Raw genomic sequence first — 14,434 nt, forward strand, 5'->3', positions numbered from 1 at the left:
AACCTCCCGGCCTCCCCCGCGCCTCCAGCGGCACACCCACCCCACGTCACGCCACGCCACACCCCCGCGCGAAAGCAGCCCAGCCCCGCCCCGCCCCGCCCCGCGCACGCGGCGCCTCCTCACAGGCTGCCGCCGCCCGCTGGCACCGCCCCGTCCCCTCCCCCGCCCCGCCTTGCGCCCGCCCCCTGGCGGCAGCCCGCCAATCCCGAAGGGCGATGTGGCTTCTCGCCCTTGGGGGCGGGAGCCCCGCCTCCCTTGCGCCTCGCCACCTCTCCCCCCCCCCCCGCTCCCAGGGCGGCTGCGCCTGAAGCGCGTGGCAGCCGGCGGTTGGTGGAGCCCCGGCAGCCAATGGGGGAGAGGCACCTCAGAGCAGGCGTCTAATTTTGCGCACGGAGGGGTGTGCGCTCTCCGCTTCGGTCCGTCGCGCTCGTCTCCCGCCGCGGCGAAGGGGTTGCGGCTGCTGGGTGGGGGCGCCGGGGACGCCGCTCTCGAGCCGTTCGTGGCGCGCGCACTGGCCTTGCGCGGCGGAGCCGCTTCGGAGGGGCGCGCGAGGCGATCGGCGGCAGCGCCGCACCGCGTCGCAGGGCGGCAGCCAGGCAGGGGGCACGGCGGGCCGGAGCGGGGCGGACCGGGCTGAGGAGCGGCGGGATGAGGCCGAGAGGGCTGTGGGTGCTGGTGCTGCTGCTGGGGCTGGCCCAGATCGCCCTCCTGGCGCGGGGCGTGGCGGCCGAGGAGGAGGACGACGACGACGACGGAGGTGAGTGAGTGCAGGGGGCAGGGGGCGGGCTGCGCGCGGGCGAGGTGGGGAGCGGGCCGGCGGCGTCGACCGTTGGGCGCGTGGGTGCCTCGGCCGCCGGTGCGCGGCCTGCGCCCCCCCCCCCCCCCCCCCGCCGCGAGGCGCCGGTGCGCGGCCGGCTGCTCCCCGCAGGCCCGTGGGCTGAGGCGGCGGAGGCACGGAGCTGTTCCCGCTCCGTGAAGGCGCCGGTGTCTCGGAGAGCGTGCCTGGCGGAAGGCTGTTCGCTTCTCCTTTGCCGTGCGGCAGGTCAGCATCGCCTCTTCTAATCGCGGAATTAAAAGCTAGCAATTAGTCGTGTCGGCAATTACCGACTTCTGAATTACCAGTAAATTTGCAATTTTATTATCTGACGGAGCGCTCTTTTCCTTAGCCCTTAATTCGGGGCACCTGTGTATTCCGTCTGTTTCGAACTGATTGTTTATTCTTTTCCCAGAAGGAAGGCTGCGTGTTGCTGGTTTCTTGGCGTTTCTTCCCATTGTCTTTGAATTTAACTGATGCCTGTCTTCTCCTTTCCAAAAGAGGCTGAAACGAAGCTGGTCTGACTTACTAAGTTTAGCGCCTGTATGTAGGAGGCAGGCATTTGAAGGTGCTTCTTTTTTGGTTTTAAGCATCTTTCACATGGATTTTGAGAAATCCTACATCTTTCATATTTCCTACATTAACACTGCTGTATGTTAAGTATTGGAGGGCATTCAGGGAGACGGGATTATGGATGACCTCCTGAACTCCTGTCTTGCAAATTCTTGCTCAGTGAACAGGCACCGAAACATGAAGAAATGTATTTTATGTTGGGAATCTTATCTGTGTGACCAACTGTATGATCTGTAGGATAAGGATCAAGAGATTTTTCTTTTTTTATAGGACATAGCATCTGCAGTAAGCAGATACACATATTTCAGCTTAGAATTAAAAAAAAAAAGCTTCACAGCAAGATTCTGTATTATGTCTGTTTCTCTGCTTTTAGCTAGAAAAGTTGGTTATCATTGCTTTGTAGCATGTAACAAAGCCTAGTACTGTTTTCCCCTACTACCTTCAAAGGATGAAGTAACACCTGTGATGTTACAGTGAAGCCTGGGTCCTGTAGCTGACAGCAGTAGTTCAGCTTCTTGTGGGCCAGGGTCTCATCAGTATTTCCGATGGGTGCTGTTCTCATTATATGAGTTCTCGGGATCACAGATGCACAGGGATGGAACTATTTCCTCCTGCGTACAGGTTGAACACTAATCTGTTGCACAATTGTCGTGGTTTAACCCCAGCCAGCAACTAAGCACCATGCAGCCTCTCACTCACCACCACCACCGCCCCCCCTCCCCCCCCCGCGATGGGGGAGAGAGTTGGGCCCAGTTAGTCCCTGAGTCACAATTCCCCCCCACCCCGACTACCCCCAGTTTATATACTGGACATGATGTCACACCCCTCTGGCCAGTTGGGGTCAGCTGCCCTGGCTGTGTCCCCTCCCAACTTCTTGTGCCCCTCCAGCCTTCTTGCTGGCTGAGCATGAGAAGCTGAGAAATCCTTGACTTAGTCTAAATACTACTTAGCAACAACTGAAAACATCAGTGTGTTGTCAACATTCTTCTCATACCTAACTCAAAAATGTAGCACTATACCAGCTACTAGGAAGACAATTAACTCTAGCTCAGCTGAAACCAGGACAACAACTCAAGTCATTTTCCATTTTCTATTGTGTATCACAAAATTGTATATAAATCATGAACCAGGCTTTACAAAGCCTTTGCTTTAAAAATGCATGTAGTTAGGGATTTCCATTTTTGCCTTTGAAATGCAGACCTGTATGAAGTGGAATAAATTTACTTTGCAACAAGCAAGTAACTTTATATAAAATCAGTGTTCAGGAGATGAAAAATTCAGATTAAACCAGGCTTGTTCCACTGTATGGTTTTGGAAGTGAAGTTTGACTAGGGCTGTGAGCAATGGCAAGGTTAGCCTAGATCATGACCATTGCATCCTGGTGAAGGAAAAGGAGGGATCCTGTAGAGGATCCACTACAGAAAAGATCAAGGAAGACTGCTTTCATAAAAAGGCTTTTGAATGCCCTGGCAACATATCATGAGTCTTGACTTCTGAGTTTCTGAAAACTGAGCTCATCCAGTGGGGGAACAGACAATGCAGTGCCCTCCTCAAAAGGAAACTTTCAGGCAGAATCCTGAAGTCATTAATGTCTGGATACAGCTTTTTCATACGGGAATCACCCCACTTAAGAAAAAGTTACTAGGCCAGACTTCCAATAAATGCTGAAGTTAGTGTAGATGTTCAAGTTCAGTGAAGTTACTGTAAGAATTAATTTTGGTTAGAGTAGCTGTCATCCTGAAGAAGACCTGCCAGCCAGCATCATGTACCTGAAGCCTTAAAATGAGTGCCATCTTCATCATGGTTTTTGATGTGTGTAGTAATGCATTGCAATTTGTGGAAATGCTTTGTTGGAGTAAAAGGGAGTAGTCCATATTTTACTGGAGGGCAGGTTTTAGCCACAGCTGTCACTTGTTTGTTTGTCCACCTGCTTTGCAACTAGCTTTAAGAAACAAAGACACTTCAGGTTTGGGTGCAGCTATTTTATTTTCATGAGCTGTCTTAAGCAAATACTTATTAGCTACTTCGGCCATTTCAGGTGTCACAGTTAGACTCATTCTGTATCTGTTCTCTTTAAATTGTAAATTGTTAATGCAGAGGAAAGTTTCTTGTTCTTAATGAAAAAAAGTCCTGCTTACTTCTCCCACACTTGGTCAGGTCCTTGAAGCAGGTCTTACAGTCCCAACACTAAAGGGGACCTTAGGGGTAGCTATGATAACCCTAGGTATTGGTGAAGCTGGAAACAGAGGTTGATATGCACTCTTAAGGACCAATTTATGGGTTAACTTTTTGGGGAGGGGGGAAATGCATGCCCTCCTTAAGCCAATTGGGAGAAGCTGGTGTCCTGCTGTGTGTGCTACTGTGCTGCTTTGGTCTCTGAGGTGGAGGAAGAAGGAGGAAGTGGATGTGTATAATGCCCCGACAATGTATCATTGTCAAGGAGTTTTATGTTGGCAGGCTATACAGACACTTGCAGGGAAAGATACAAAATTATTTCAGTGATCGATGTTAGATCTAATGGTAACATTTCCCACTTGTGCAGGATGTTTTTGTAAGTGGTGCTTTGTTCTCAGCTTTCTACACCATGAGCCTTTGCCACAGTAGCTGCAGTGGTCTTTTTCTCTGTTGGGGATGGGTAGTTAGCATAGTAAGCAGGAATGAGAGTCCTAACCTGGTGGTTAGTTTCAGAGATGCATCAGCAGAACTGGTCAGCTAGTTTTGCTCAAATTCCTTTCTGTCAGGAAAAATCAAGTCTGAAGTGATTTGCTTGGAAGAGAAATGGGCATTGTGCAACTTGCTGGCAATTCAGGTACAGACCAACCATGAATGCCCTGCAGTGAAACATAGCCCTCAAAACTGCTGGGCACGCATGTGAGCAGAAGTTTTGACTGCTGAAATTCCCTGAAAACTAGCTTTTTCACCAGGGCAGTCCTGTAGGTACATGACTGCCATAGATTCACTTCAAGGGAGTTTGACAGTTCAGCCCTTTCACTGCAAGTGCTCAGAGGCAGCAACACAGGAGGCATTGTCCACTTGCAAATAGTGCTTTTAGCTGCTTTGTAGATCAGATGAAACAGTAGTAATTGTTGAAGAAACTTAATCCAGGTGACTACTGTTGTGTGATAAATGATCTCCTGTGATCTGTCCCCTTGTCAGAAGCTTTAATATTTTGGTGGTGTGTAAAGTTGGGTTCTAATTAAAATTAATGCTTTTTCTCCAGGAGGACATACTGTTTTCTAAGAGCATATAGGCTTATTTTTTTAATACCTTCTTCTAACAGAAAAATACCTATTACAATTTAATGGCATCATTTTGTCTACTGTGAGCTTGTTCCTATGGTCTGCAGTTGGTCTGATAATAGTGAGGTTTGGGTTTTTTACTTTTTCGTACCTGGATACTACATATTTGTCATTATTAACTTTCAAATTCCAGGTGAAATCAGAGTATTGTCAGAATTCTTGTCCTGAGTAAGTAACTTACAGGTATACGATTTGCTGTCCTACTGCGGTAACTCCTGTTAGCTTAGTGAAAAGCCAATTAAAGTTAAATAGAGAATAGTTTTGAACAAGAAACCTTAATTCCGCCCCCCCCCCCCCCCCCCGCCCCCAATCCTGGGACTCCCAGTGGTAGAAGGGGCCTTAGCATCATTGTTGCACCTTTATCATTTGGGATGAGGTATTTTCGTTACTTGTTCTGTGACTGAAATTCCTTTAAAGTAATTTGGGAAGGTCTGTTTGCCTCAGATGATAGCAATTTAAAAAAAGTTTAAAGGAACATGTGAAAGATCAAATATGAAAGAAAGCATCTCAAATCCCAAGCCAACAAAGATTGAACCAGTTGAAATGTCCTGGCTTCAAATTTCATGTGCTGACTTTGATTAGGTAATTTAGCAAATCTGCTTTCTCCTTGAAATGCCTGTTCTGGACCAGTGGTTTTGGTCTCCTTAAATCAAAGGGCTCCCCAAAAGTTCTTTGAAAGAAGTTTTTACTCCATTTATTTTAGAAGAGTACCTTGCATCTGCCAAGTGCATAGGAGTGGGTTTTCATGAGACTTCTGTGACAGTCACTTATTTGATTTTACACTCGCTCTGCAGTCTGTTGCTGATCCAGAGCAGAATGATGCTCCTATGAATGGAAAGCCTCTTCAGTGAATTGCAGACCTGAAACATCACTGTAACTGAAAGCAAGATATATTGAGGTGGCAGGGGTGGGATTGAACAGTCAGGAACAGAAGCATAATTTTGAAGTGCTGCCTCTAAACCACCTAGGTATTAGCGAAATGATAGCATTTGAGTTTATAGCAAGCCTGTCTGTTTTAGACATTCGGACAGGCATAGTAGTTGTTGTGTTACAGGTGTAGTGAGTAAGGGTACAAGGGAAGCATTGAGGACAGATAACATCTGTTTTTTTGGTACAAGACACCTAATTTTTCCAGCAGCAAGTTGCTGCACTTGAAGGACAGCTGGTTTGCTGCATTATTGAGGGCTTCTGTTTGAATTCAGGTATCATCTGTGTGCCCTTCTTGCCCAACAAAACGTGTCTCACTTCCCACATTTCAACAAGATACCAAACATAACATACCTTGGTAGTGACTCTCACATAGGTCTGTATGCATTAATTGTTGTGTCCATTTTGTTAGCTTGCCCTGAAGGGCAAAATAAATGTTGACACTTTACGCCAGCTAACAATACAAATATTTCAGTAGTGTGGACAAAAATTAAATGGTCAAACACCTGAGTCCAAGCTCTTAGCATACTGAGGTAGCCGTCATTGTATCTGGAGCAGGAACTAAGCAGTGTTGATACTTTTTTAACCCCAGGATATACTTAATACAACTTTAACCTGGTAATGTTATTTTAATGTTCAACTTGACACAATCTAATCCATATTTCACTTTTACTTTTCCAGAACCTGTTACAAAAGAAGCTGACAATGACAGTGATGATGATGATGACGATGATGATGATGATGATGATTCTGAAGTTAAAGAAGAAAATGGTGTATTAGTCTTGAATGATGCAAACTTTGACACCTTTACTGCGGACAAGGACACTGTGCTGTTGGAGTTCTATGCACCATGGTGGGTTCACAGCCTGCAGTACCACCTTAGGTGCAGGATGGAGTGGCTGTCGGGAGCTTGTCTGACAGGACACACTCCTAAAAAATGAACTTAGGTTGCAATTTTAAAGATGACATAGGAGTAGCTTGCCTGCAGGAGAAGCACTGGACTCTGCCATAGTCCAGGGTAGGAGACAGTTCTGGTGGTGTGGAGGTACCCTTTTCCCTGCCCCTGTACCACGTGATGGACAACAGCCTGCTCTTTCCCCACAGATGTGGGTCATGCTGAGGGATCCCATGCCAAGGGAACCATAGCCCTGGTTCCATCCCTGCTCTGTGCCTGTGAGGCAACAGAAATGGTCCTAGTGAGGCCCAGAAAAGTCATGCAGTATGGTCTCACAGCCTGCTATTGTGTCCTTGTACTGACCCACTGAGAACTTGTGCACTTCCTCGTCTAGATGGAGGAGACTTCCCTAGTAGGGGAATTGCTACAAGGTTTTCCTTGTCAAGTTCAAATCTCTGTCCTTGCCAGAGGGTTGTGGTGTAAGGACATAGCTCGTTCGTATTATCAATTTAAACAGTGCCTTATACATCTACCTGATCATGATAATTCTGCTGGCATACCAGGGTACGCAGTAATACTAGTGTGCTCAGGGGAGCTACAATGGATTTACTTGCATATAACTGAGACAAAGAATTTTGTCCAGAGTGTATCTTCTCTTGCATTCTTGTGGACAAAAATAATAGGGATGGTTAGTGGGGGAAAACAAGAGTAGAATATATTTGCAGTCAAGTTGTTGAGTTAGTGTTGCAGTCAGAACCTCTTTTTCTTTGTGGCTTAGTTATATAAAGATGACTTATTTGTCCTTTTCTAGTCTTTTAATAGAGGGGGGAATACAATCTTGCTTGAGGTGGAGTTGCATTTTAACTAGTGCCACTCTTATCCCATCCCTCCTTGGCTGTAGGTAATATTTCTGCAGCTGTAGTTTGCCTGCATGAAAACTGAACATGAAGCTTAATTTATCTGAGCAGAGGGATGTGTGGTCATTGGAGACAACACCTCTTCTCTTTTTTTTCTACTCCCTCTCCTGCCAGTTGAGAGGCTAAAGAGTACAGACTATCTGCTATACACTACATTGCCTCTTGTTTTCTTCATTTTCCTGGGTTTGTCTTCAGCTTGTCAAGCTATATTCAGCTTTTCTTATGCTTATATCCTCTGACATGCCAGCTTTTGCAGTAGGAGCCTCTGCTCTTCCCAAAGAGCTCTGGTGTGGCCAGAGAGAGAGCAGGTTCTGTGATAGTGTGGTGGTGTGAGATTTCATTAGGCCAACTTAAATAATGGTTCATTTTCCTCTTTAGTTCAATTTAGGGTGCTAGGTAGAGAAGTTGAACCTAGATTAGGGAGAAGCTGAAGTTTGAACAGAGACCATATTTGGGGGTGGCAGGGAGGAAGGAGAGGCATAGTACGAGGTTTGCAATTTTGTTGTAAAAGCAATTGTTAATTTTTTTTACAATGGCTTTGTAAAACACATATGGAAATGTTTTGCCTGTTGAATGAAAATAAAAAAAAAAGTTGGGATTTGAACAAAGAGCACATTAGCTACAGTTATTCTGTCTCTCCATTATCTGAAAACATAGCAAGACAAACATCTTTATGTTGATGTTGTGAACATCTGTCAGAAGGCATCCTGGAAATGCAGAGTAGCAAAATACCCCTATGGGTCTGTCGTGCATTTATGTATCTACTTATGTCTTCCTCTGACAGGTGTGGGCATTGCAAGCAGTTTGCTCCTGAATATGAAAAGATAGCCAAAACTCTGAAGGAAAATGACCCTCCTATTCCAGTTGCCAAAATAGATGCTACTGCAGCCACTTCACTAGCAAGTCGTTTTGATGTCAGTGGCTACCCAACCATCAAAATCCTGAAAAAAGGCCAAACTGTTGACTATGATGGTTCTCGGACGGAAGATGGTAAGTGCCAGTCCTTTGGAATTGCCTGTAAGAAAGCAAAAGTAGTATATGGTCTTGCTTCTTAATGTGACTATTTTGAAGGACTTCATCAAGTTACTTTATTTTAAGCAGAATAATATCATGAAGGCTGAAATGTTGCTTGTCTTCTCAATTGGCTGAATGCTAGAGGACGATTTTGCAGGTAGTGGGTAGTGCTGTTACCGATGGAAGGTTTCTAGAAGTATGACTTGACTAGAAGAGGAGGTAGTCTCGTGCTTGTTGAAGGATCAGCTAATAAGAAACATCTGAACTATACAATGATTGTATATAAAACCACTTTTTTTGGCTTAATGAATGTGTCCAACTTCAGTCAGAGGGGAAAAACTACCTTTTCTGTCTGTTTTGAGATGGAATTCATGTGCTACAGTGCTGCAAAGTACAGATCTGTGCTCTGCATAAGTAAGATGCTCTATGGGGTGAAGAGAAGACCTTGGCAATATCAACAATGAAGTAAAGCATAAAGGAGCTTGATTTGCCCTTTGAAAGTGTTCTTGTGTAAGCTTTGGTCCAAGACCATGCGTGCCACTCTGACTTTAAATTCTTGATGCCAACTCTTGCATTCGATTATGCCGTGGTATGATAATGCAAACTTGCTAATTGGGCTATTGAACTGTATTTCAGCAATTGTGGCCAAAGTCAAGGAGGTTTCAGACCCCAGTTGGACCCCTCCACCAGATGCTACGCTGGTATTGACCCAGGATAATTTTGACGACATTGTGAATGGTGCTGACATAATCCTGGTGGAGTTCTATGCCCCATGGTAAGCAAGAAGGCAGTCGCCTGTACTATCCTAGTACAGCTGGCCTGAAAAATGCTTGGTGACCTGTTTTCTGTTGTTATGCCTCTTTCAAAGAGGCTTGCCTTGTGTGGGGGTGTGTAGCTCTGGTGTACCTTAGTTCTAATCTGGACCTAGGATTGCATTACAAATCACTTGAAGACTAGACTGGATCTGTGTCTCAGCAAGGGGTGGTCTCCAAAACTTCACTGAAGATTCTCCTTATTTACTAATTTGGGAACACGTTGGGAGGTACTGAAAACCAAAGGAGGCTGATCCTTAGTTTAAATATCGCCTCTAAAAATGAAACTACCTATAGTAATGTGGGGCCAGACAGAGTCTAGCTTCAGGTTGGAGAGGCAAGTCTTCCTAGACTGAATTGTCCTTTGTATATTGAATAACCCCATTTCTACTTTCTGCATTCTGGAAGACTTAACTCCTCCACTTCAGAGGTAGAAGGTACCTTGCAGGACTCATGGCTTGTAAAAACTGCCCTCCCCTCTCCTTCCCTAGGTGTGGACACTGCAAAAGGCTTGCTCCAGAATACGAGAAGGCTGCCCAAGAGCTCAGCAAGCGCACACCTCCTATTCCCCTGGCTAAAGTTGATGCTACTGCTGAAACTGAGCTTGCAAAGAAGTTTGATGTTACTGGCTACCCAACTCTGAAAATATTCCGCAAGGGCAAACCTTATGACTACAATGGTCCACGGGAAAAATACGGTACTGCAACTTCTGCTTTTTCTTATTTTCTGAGGGCTTGACCACAAATGTTTTGACGTATCTATAGGATTTGCAGACTTGTTAACATCATAGCAATGGTAGTTGGGGAAACCTGAAAAACTGTGCTCTCGTACCTACATGGGCCAGCAGTATAAATTTGTCTCTAATCTTTATAACATCTTATGGTGGTACTATAAGCTCCTTTTAATATAAAGCAAGTTAAATACACATGGTGAAGCAGTGGCAGTATGAGTAAATGGGCAGCCTTTAATTGCACTGGAATGCACCATAAGGGCTGGCAAAGTGCTCAATATTAGGTTTTAGTAAGAAAGAAGTCTTAAGACTATCCAAGTAGAACTTTGGCTCATAGCAGGGTCAGGGGACAGGGTAGGGTCTAGAATTTCAGAAAGGAGAGAGACTTGAAAGATCAGCTGATATCCATGGAACTCATGCTTGGTCACCTCTTCTGAAACCAACTTGAAAGAGAATAGCCAGAACTGCAACTTAAAAACTTGGACTGAGGTCTTGCTGATTTGATCTTTAAGTTATTGTGGGAGGGCTGCACAGAAAGAAAGGTGTCCACAGGAAATGTGGTATTAAACAATGTTGTAGAGGGAATGCCTGAACCTTTCAGTTCAATAAATGTTCTAAACTTTTTGGGTGTGGGTTTGTCTCACAGGTATTGTTGACTACATGATTGAACAGGCTGGTCCTCCATCCAAACAGATTCAGGCTACCAAGCAGGTACAGGAATTTCTGAGAGATGGGGATGATGTCATTATCATTGGTGTCTTTAGTGGAGAGAATGACAAAGCCTATCAGCTCTATCAGGAAGCAGGTAAAGAATGTTTTAAAATATTAAAGAAAGGTATGTTTTGTTGATATTCTGCCCAGGACTTTGGGCATGGAGAGATCCTTTATTTCTGCTCTTAGTTCAGTGGGGGGAGGTTGGAGACGAATAAGAGGAAGGAGATTGAAGGGTGATCTTCCACTCGTACTCAAGAAAAGAGTTCACACCAGATTTTGAGGCTATAACTAAAGTATCAGCCAGTCAGAGGAGATACCTCCTCTTGGTATTGTGTCCCTAAAAACATGTGAACTAGAGAGGAGGGAAAATTCCTAGCTGAGGAACAAATCACAACTTCTTGGCTTAAAGCCTTGCTAGCTTTGCCATCTGCTATTGCTTGTTTCATCTCTGACAGTTCCAGAGGCTGGGCTTTGCCAAACTTGTTTAGTGAGGGGGGCCTGGAGAAAGAATCATCATCCACCTCTGGATCAGTTTAGACCATTCCTGGCGATGTTTATTCTTAAAAAGCCCTTTGATGTGACACATTGACGGTCTTGTTAATGATATTTGCTACCACACAGAAGAGGCTAAGCACTTGAAGTGCTCAGTCCCTTTAATCAGTCACTGTGTCTCACATGATCAGAGAACTTGCAGCCACTCTTGGTTTCTGCCAGAGCCTTGAGAGCAGTGCGGGCAATTCTTTTTCCCCCTGGCTATGCCTGCTTCTGGGGCTGACGTCATTTATAGCTAGATGAGGAGCTGACTTGGTTGCTGCAGCATAGCAAGATACAGAACTGTTTCCCAGGCTGCCCCAAAGAAAATAGATTGACTAGGTGACCTTGTGGGTTCCTTTCCAGTGCTACTTTCTGTTATTTGAGGGGAATCCAAGAGGTAGGAGACTGATAAACAAATAGCTGTTTCACTGTACATGTTTTGGATGCAGTTCAAGGTTTTTGAATATGTAGAATAACTCATCAAGTAGAAGGGTTATTGAACAGCATTCAAATAGTGCTACTCAAATTGTATGTATTTCCACATGCTTCTCACCCCTGGATAAGAGCTGTTCCCCAAGACTCTGGGTTGTTCCATGTCCCATTGAGAATGGGAAGAGAGTTTCCTTGCAGCGCAGTCTCAAGATTTCAGTCAGAGGCTGTCAGTTCACTTCTTGATGACTTTTCCTTCTCCCTAACCTTAATTTTTCAGCTAATGGTTTAAGAGAAGATTACAAGTTCCATCACACCTTCAGCAACGAGATTGCAAAACTACTGAAAGCATCTCCAGGAAAAGTGGTTGTCATGCAGCCAGAGAAATTTCAGTCAAAGCACGAGCCCAAGATGCATGTTTTGGATCTTAAAGTGAGTAGCTGATCCAAAGCTAGAAAGTTTGTGTGTGGATTGAATGTTCTCTTTCTTTGTTTATATGAGCAGTTAGCATATTCCTGTTGGAAGTACTCCACTAGATATTTGAGGCAACCTGTTTGTCCCCTGAAATTGTATTCGTTTGTTTGAGAAAGTGTTATGAAATTAACCCAGAGGTTATGTATTCAAATAATAATTTACCATTACAATATTCAGTTTAAAGGTAGAGTACTAAATTATCTTTAGTGCTCAAGGATTTGAAGAATATGGTGACAGCATTGTTTATAACATGACCCTCTTCTTTATTCATGCATGCATGAATATTAGTTTTCAGTAGTGTAACAGCAATGCCACTTGAATCCATGTGTCTGAGCTTTTTTCCCAATTTTTTTAAGCAGGACTCTGCAGGTGGATCAGAGATTAAAGAGCATGTGCTAAAGCATACTTTGCCTCTAGTTGGTCATCGCAAGCCTTCCAATGATGCTAAAAGATACGCTAAACGTCCTCTAGTGGTTGTCTATTATTCTGTAGACTTTAGTTTTGACTATCGTGTTGGTAAGTTCGCTAAGATTACCATTCCTCCACTTTGGGAGGAAGCAAGCCTAGAAATTACTAATTGCATTGTGTTACGGTTTTTCAGCTACGCAGTACTGGAGAGGCAAAGTCCTGGAAGTGGCCAAAGACTTCCCTGAATACGTGTTTGCTGTTTCTGATGAGGAAGATTATTCTTCTGAAATAAAAGATTTGGGCCTGCTTGAGAGTGGAGAGGATGTCAATGTTGCCATTCTGGATGAAGGTGGCAAAAAATATGCCATGGAGCCAGAAGAGTTTGACTCTGATGTACTCAGGCAATTTGTGCTGGCATTCAAAAAAGGTACAGATTCTAAAATAGGGTTCTCTAAGCCACTTGCTTTATTTCCCCTTCCAAGAGTTTTTCCTGAGGCAATGGCTACAACAAAGTCATACGTGCAACATTACAGTGCTCTGGCTTAAAGCTTTTGGATGTTTCTTGCCTCTTTTCATTAACTTCGTTGCTTGGACTATGCTGTGGCATCTAGCTATATTCTAAAACTGAGGGTGTTTGGCAAGCCTAAGATGTTCTTGCAGCTTTGAAGTGTGAGCTGATCATTCATATTTGGGACTAGTGTAATAAATTGCTGTCTAATACATTGTGGATGGAGAGCCATAAAAAGAGGGAGAAAGGTTCTAGGGAATTGCGGAACAAATTGTTGCCCATATTTCACAAGGTTACTGTGCTGAAAGGTCACCAGCAAACTAGCCTATGTTTCATGCAGAAGTAATTTCATTTACTGGTGCAATGCTTTTACCTGGTGGGAGGATGTACTTCTGCCCTTTCTTGGGGGAGATTTTAAGGACTGCTCTTACTGTATTCTAACAGTGGTGTGTGCTTCCTTCTAGGAAAACTGAAGCCTATTGTGAAGTCCCAGCCAGTGCCAAAAAATAACAAAGGGCCTGTGAAAGTGGTAGTGGGTAAAACTTTTGATACCATAGTAATGGATACAAAGAATGATGTTCTCATAGAGTTCTATGCCCCATGGTGTGGACACTGCAAGAAACTAGAACCAGTGTATACTGAGCTAGGCAAAAAATACAAGAATGAGAAAAATCTGGTCATAGCCAAGATGGATGCTACTGCCAACGATGTGACAAGTGACCACTACAAAGTGGAGGGATTCCCCACTATCTACTTTGCTCCGAGGGACAAGAAGAACAACCCTATTAAATTTGAAGGCGGGGACAGAGATTTAGAGCAGTTGAGCAAATTTATAGAGGAGCATGCGACAAAACTCTCCAGAACAAAAGAAGAGCTTTAGATAAAATGAGGGTTGTGAAGAAAAATTGTTTGTACATTGTAGTTAAAAACAAGTTACTGACAAAACTTCATGAAAGAAGAATTAAGCAGTTTGGGCAAGGAAATTCTTGAGCAGTAAAGCAATTGCAGTATCTTTTTTTTATATGGCAGAAGAGTTTTTCTGGACACTGAACTTCTCTGATATGAATGTCTTACATTAGTTATGGTTTTGATCTTTGGAGAAAAATACATCCTTTATTTTTTGTGACTATCTTGAGCTTGATTATTTGACTCCAATGCAGCTATTTTTTTAAGTTAAAAGATACTACCAAAAAGAGAACCAGATCCCTCTGCCAAACAGATTTCTCTGTCTTATTTGTTGGTATGGTTACTGGGGGGAGCAGTGTTTTGAGCCAGTCTCTCTTCTGTTATGTTTCTGTATACCTATTCATGTGACTGTATCACTGTATTCATTGCTGAGGGTAAGAATGGAGGTTTTCTAAAGTGTGGACAAATTATTCAGTCCAA

General features: G+C 44.2%; 1 protein-coding gene across 2 annotated transcripts; it reads left to right on the forward strand.

Moving 5' to 3' along the window:
- Window positions 1-395: 395 nt before the first annotated feature.
- Window positions 396-14,177, forward strand: PDIA4 (protein disulfide isomerase family A member 4). Of its 2 annotated transcripts, none has more exons than XM_069811828.1 (10): window positions 396-757; window positions 6,295-6,466; window positions 8,210-8,415; window positions 9,076-9,214; window positions 9,743-9,948; window positions 10,628-10,786; window positions 11,939-12,090; window positions 12,489-12,648; window positions 12,734-12,967; window positions 13,513-14,177. In XM_069811828.1, the coding sequence occupies exons 1-10, from the start codon at window positions 649-651 to the stop codon at window positions 13,926-13,928; spliced, it is 1,953 nt and encodes a 650-aa protein (XP_069667929.1). In that variant the 5' UTR covers window positions 396-648; the 3' UTR covers window positions 13,929-14,177. The 2 variants fall into 2 exon arrangements, with proteins under 2 accessions (XP_069667929.1, XP_069667935.1); XM_069811834.1 differs by having other exon boundaries at window positions 397-757; window positions 12,492-12,648.
- Window positions 14,178-14,434: the final 257 nt, after the last annotated feature.

Source organism: Haliaeetus albicilla, chromosome 2 (assembly GCF_947461875.1).
Source record: "Haliaeetus albicilla chromosome 2, bHalAlb1.1, whole genome shotgun sequence".
Taxonomy (NCBI): domain Eukaryota; kingdom Metazoa; phylum Chordata; class Aves; order Accipitriformes; family Accipitridae; genus Haliaeetus; species Haliaeetus albicilla.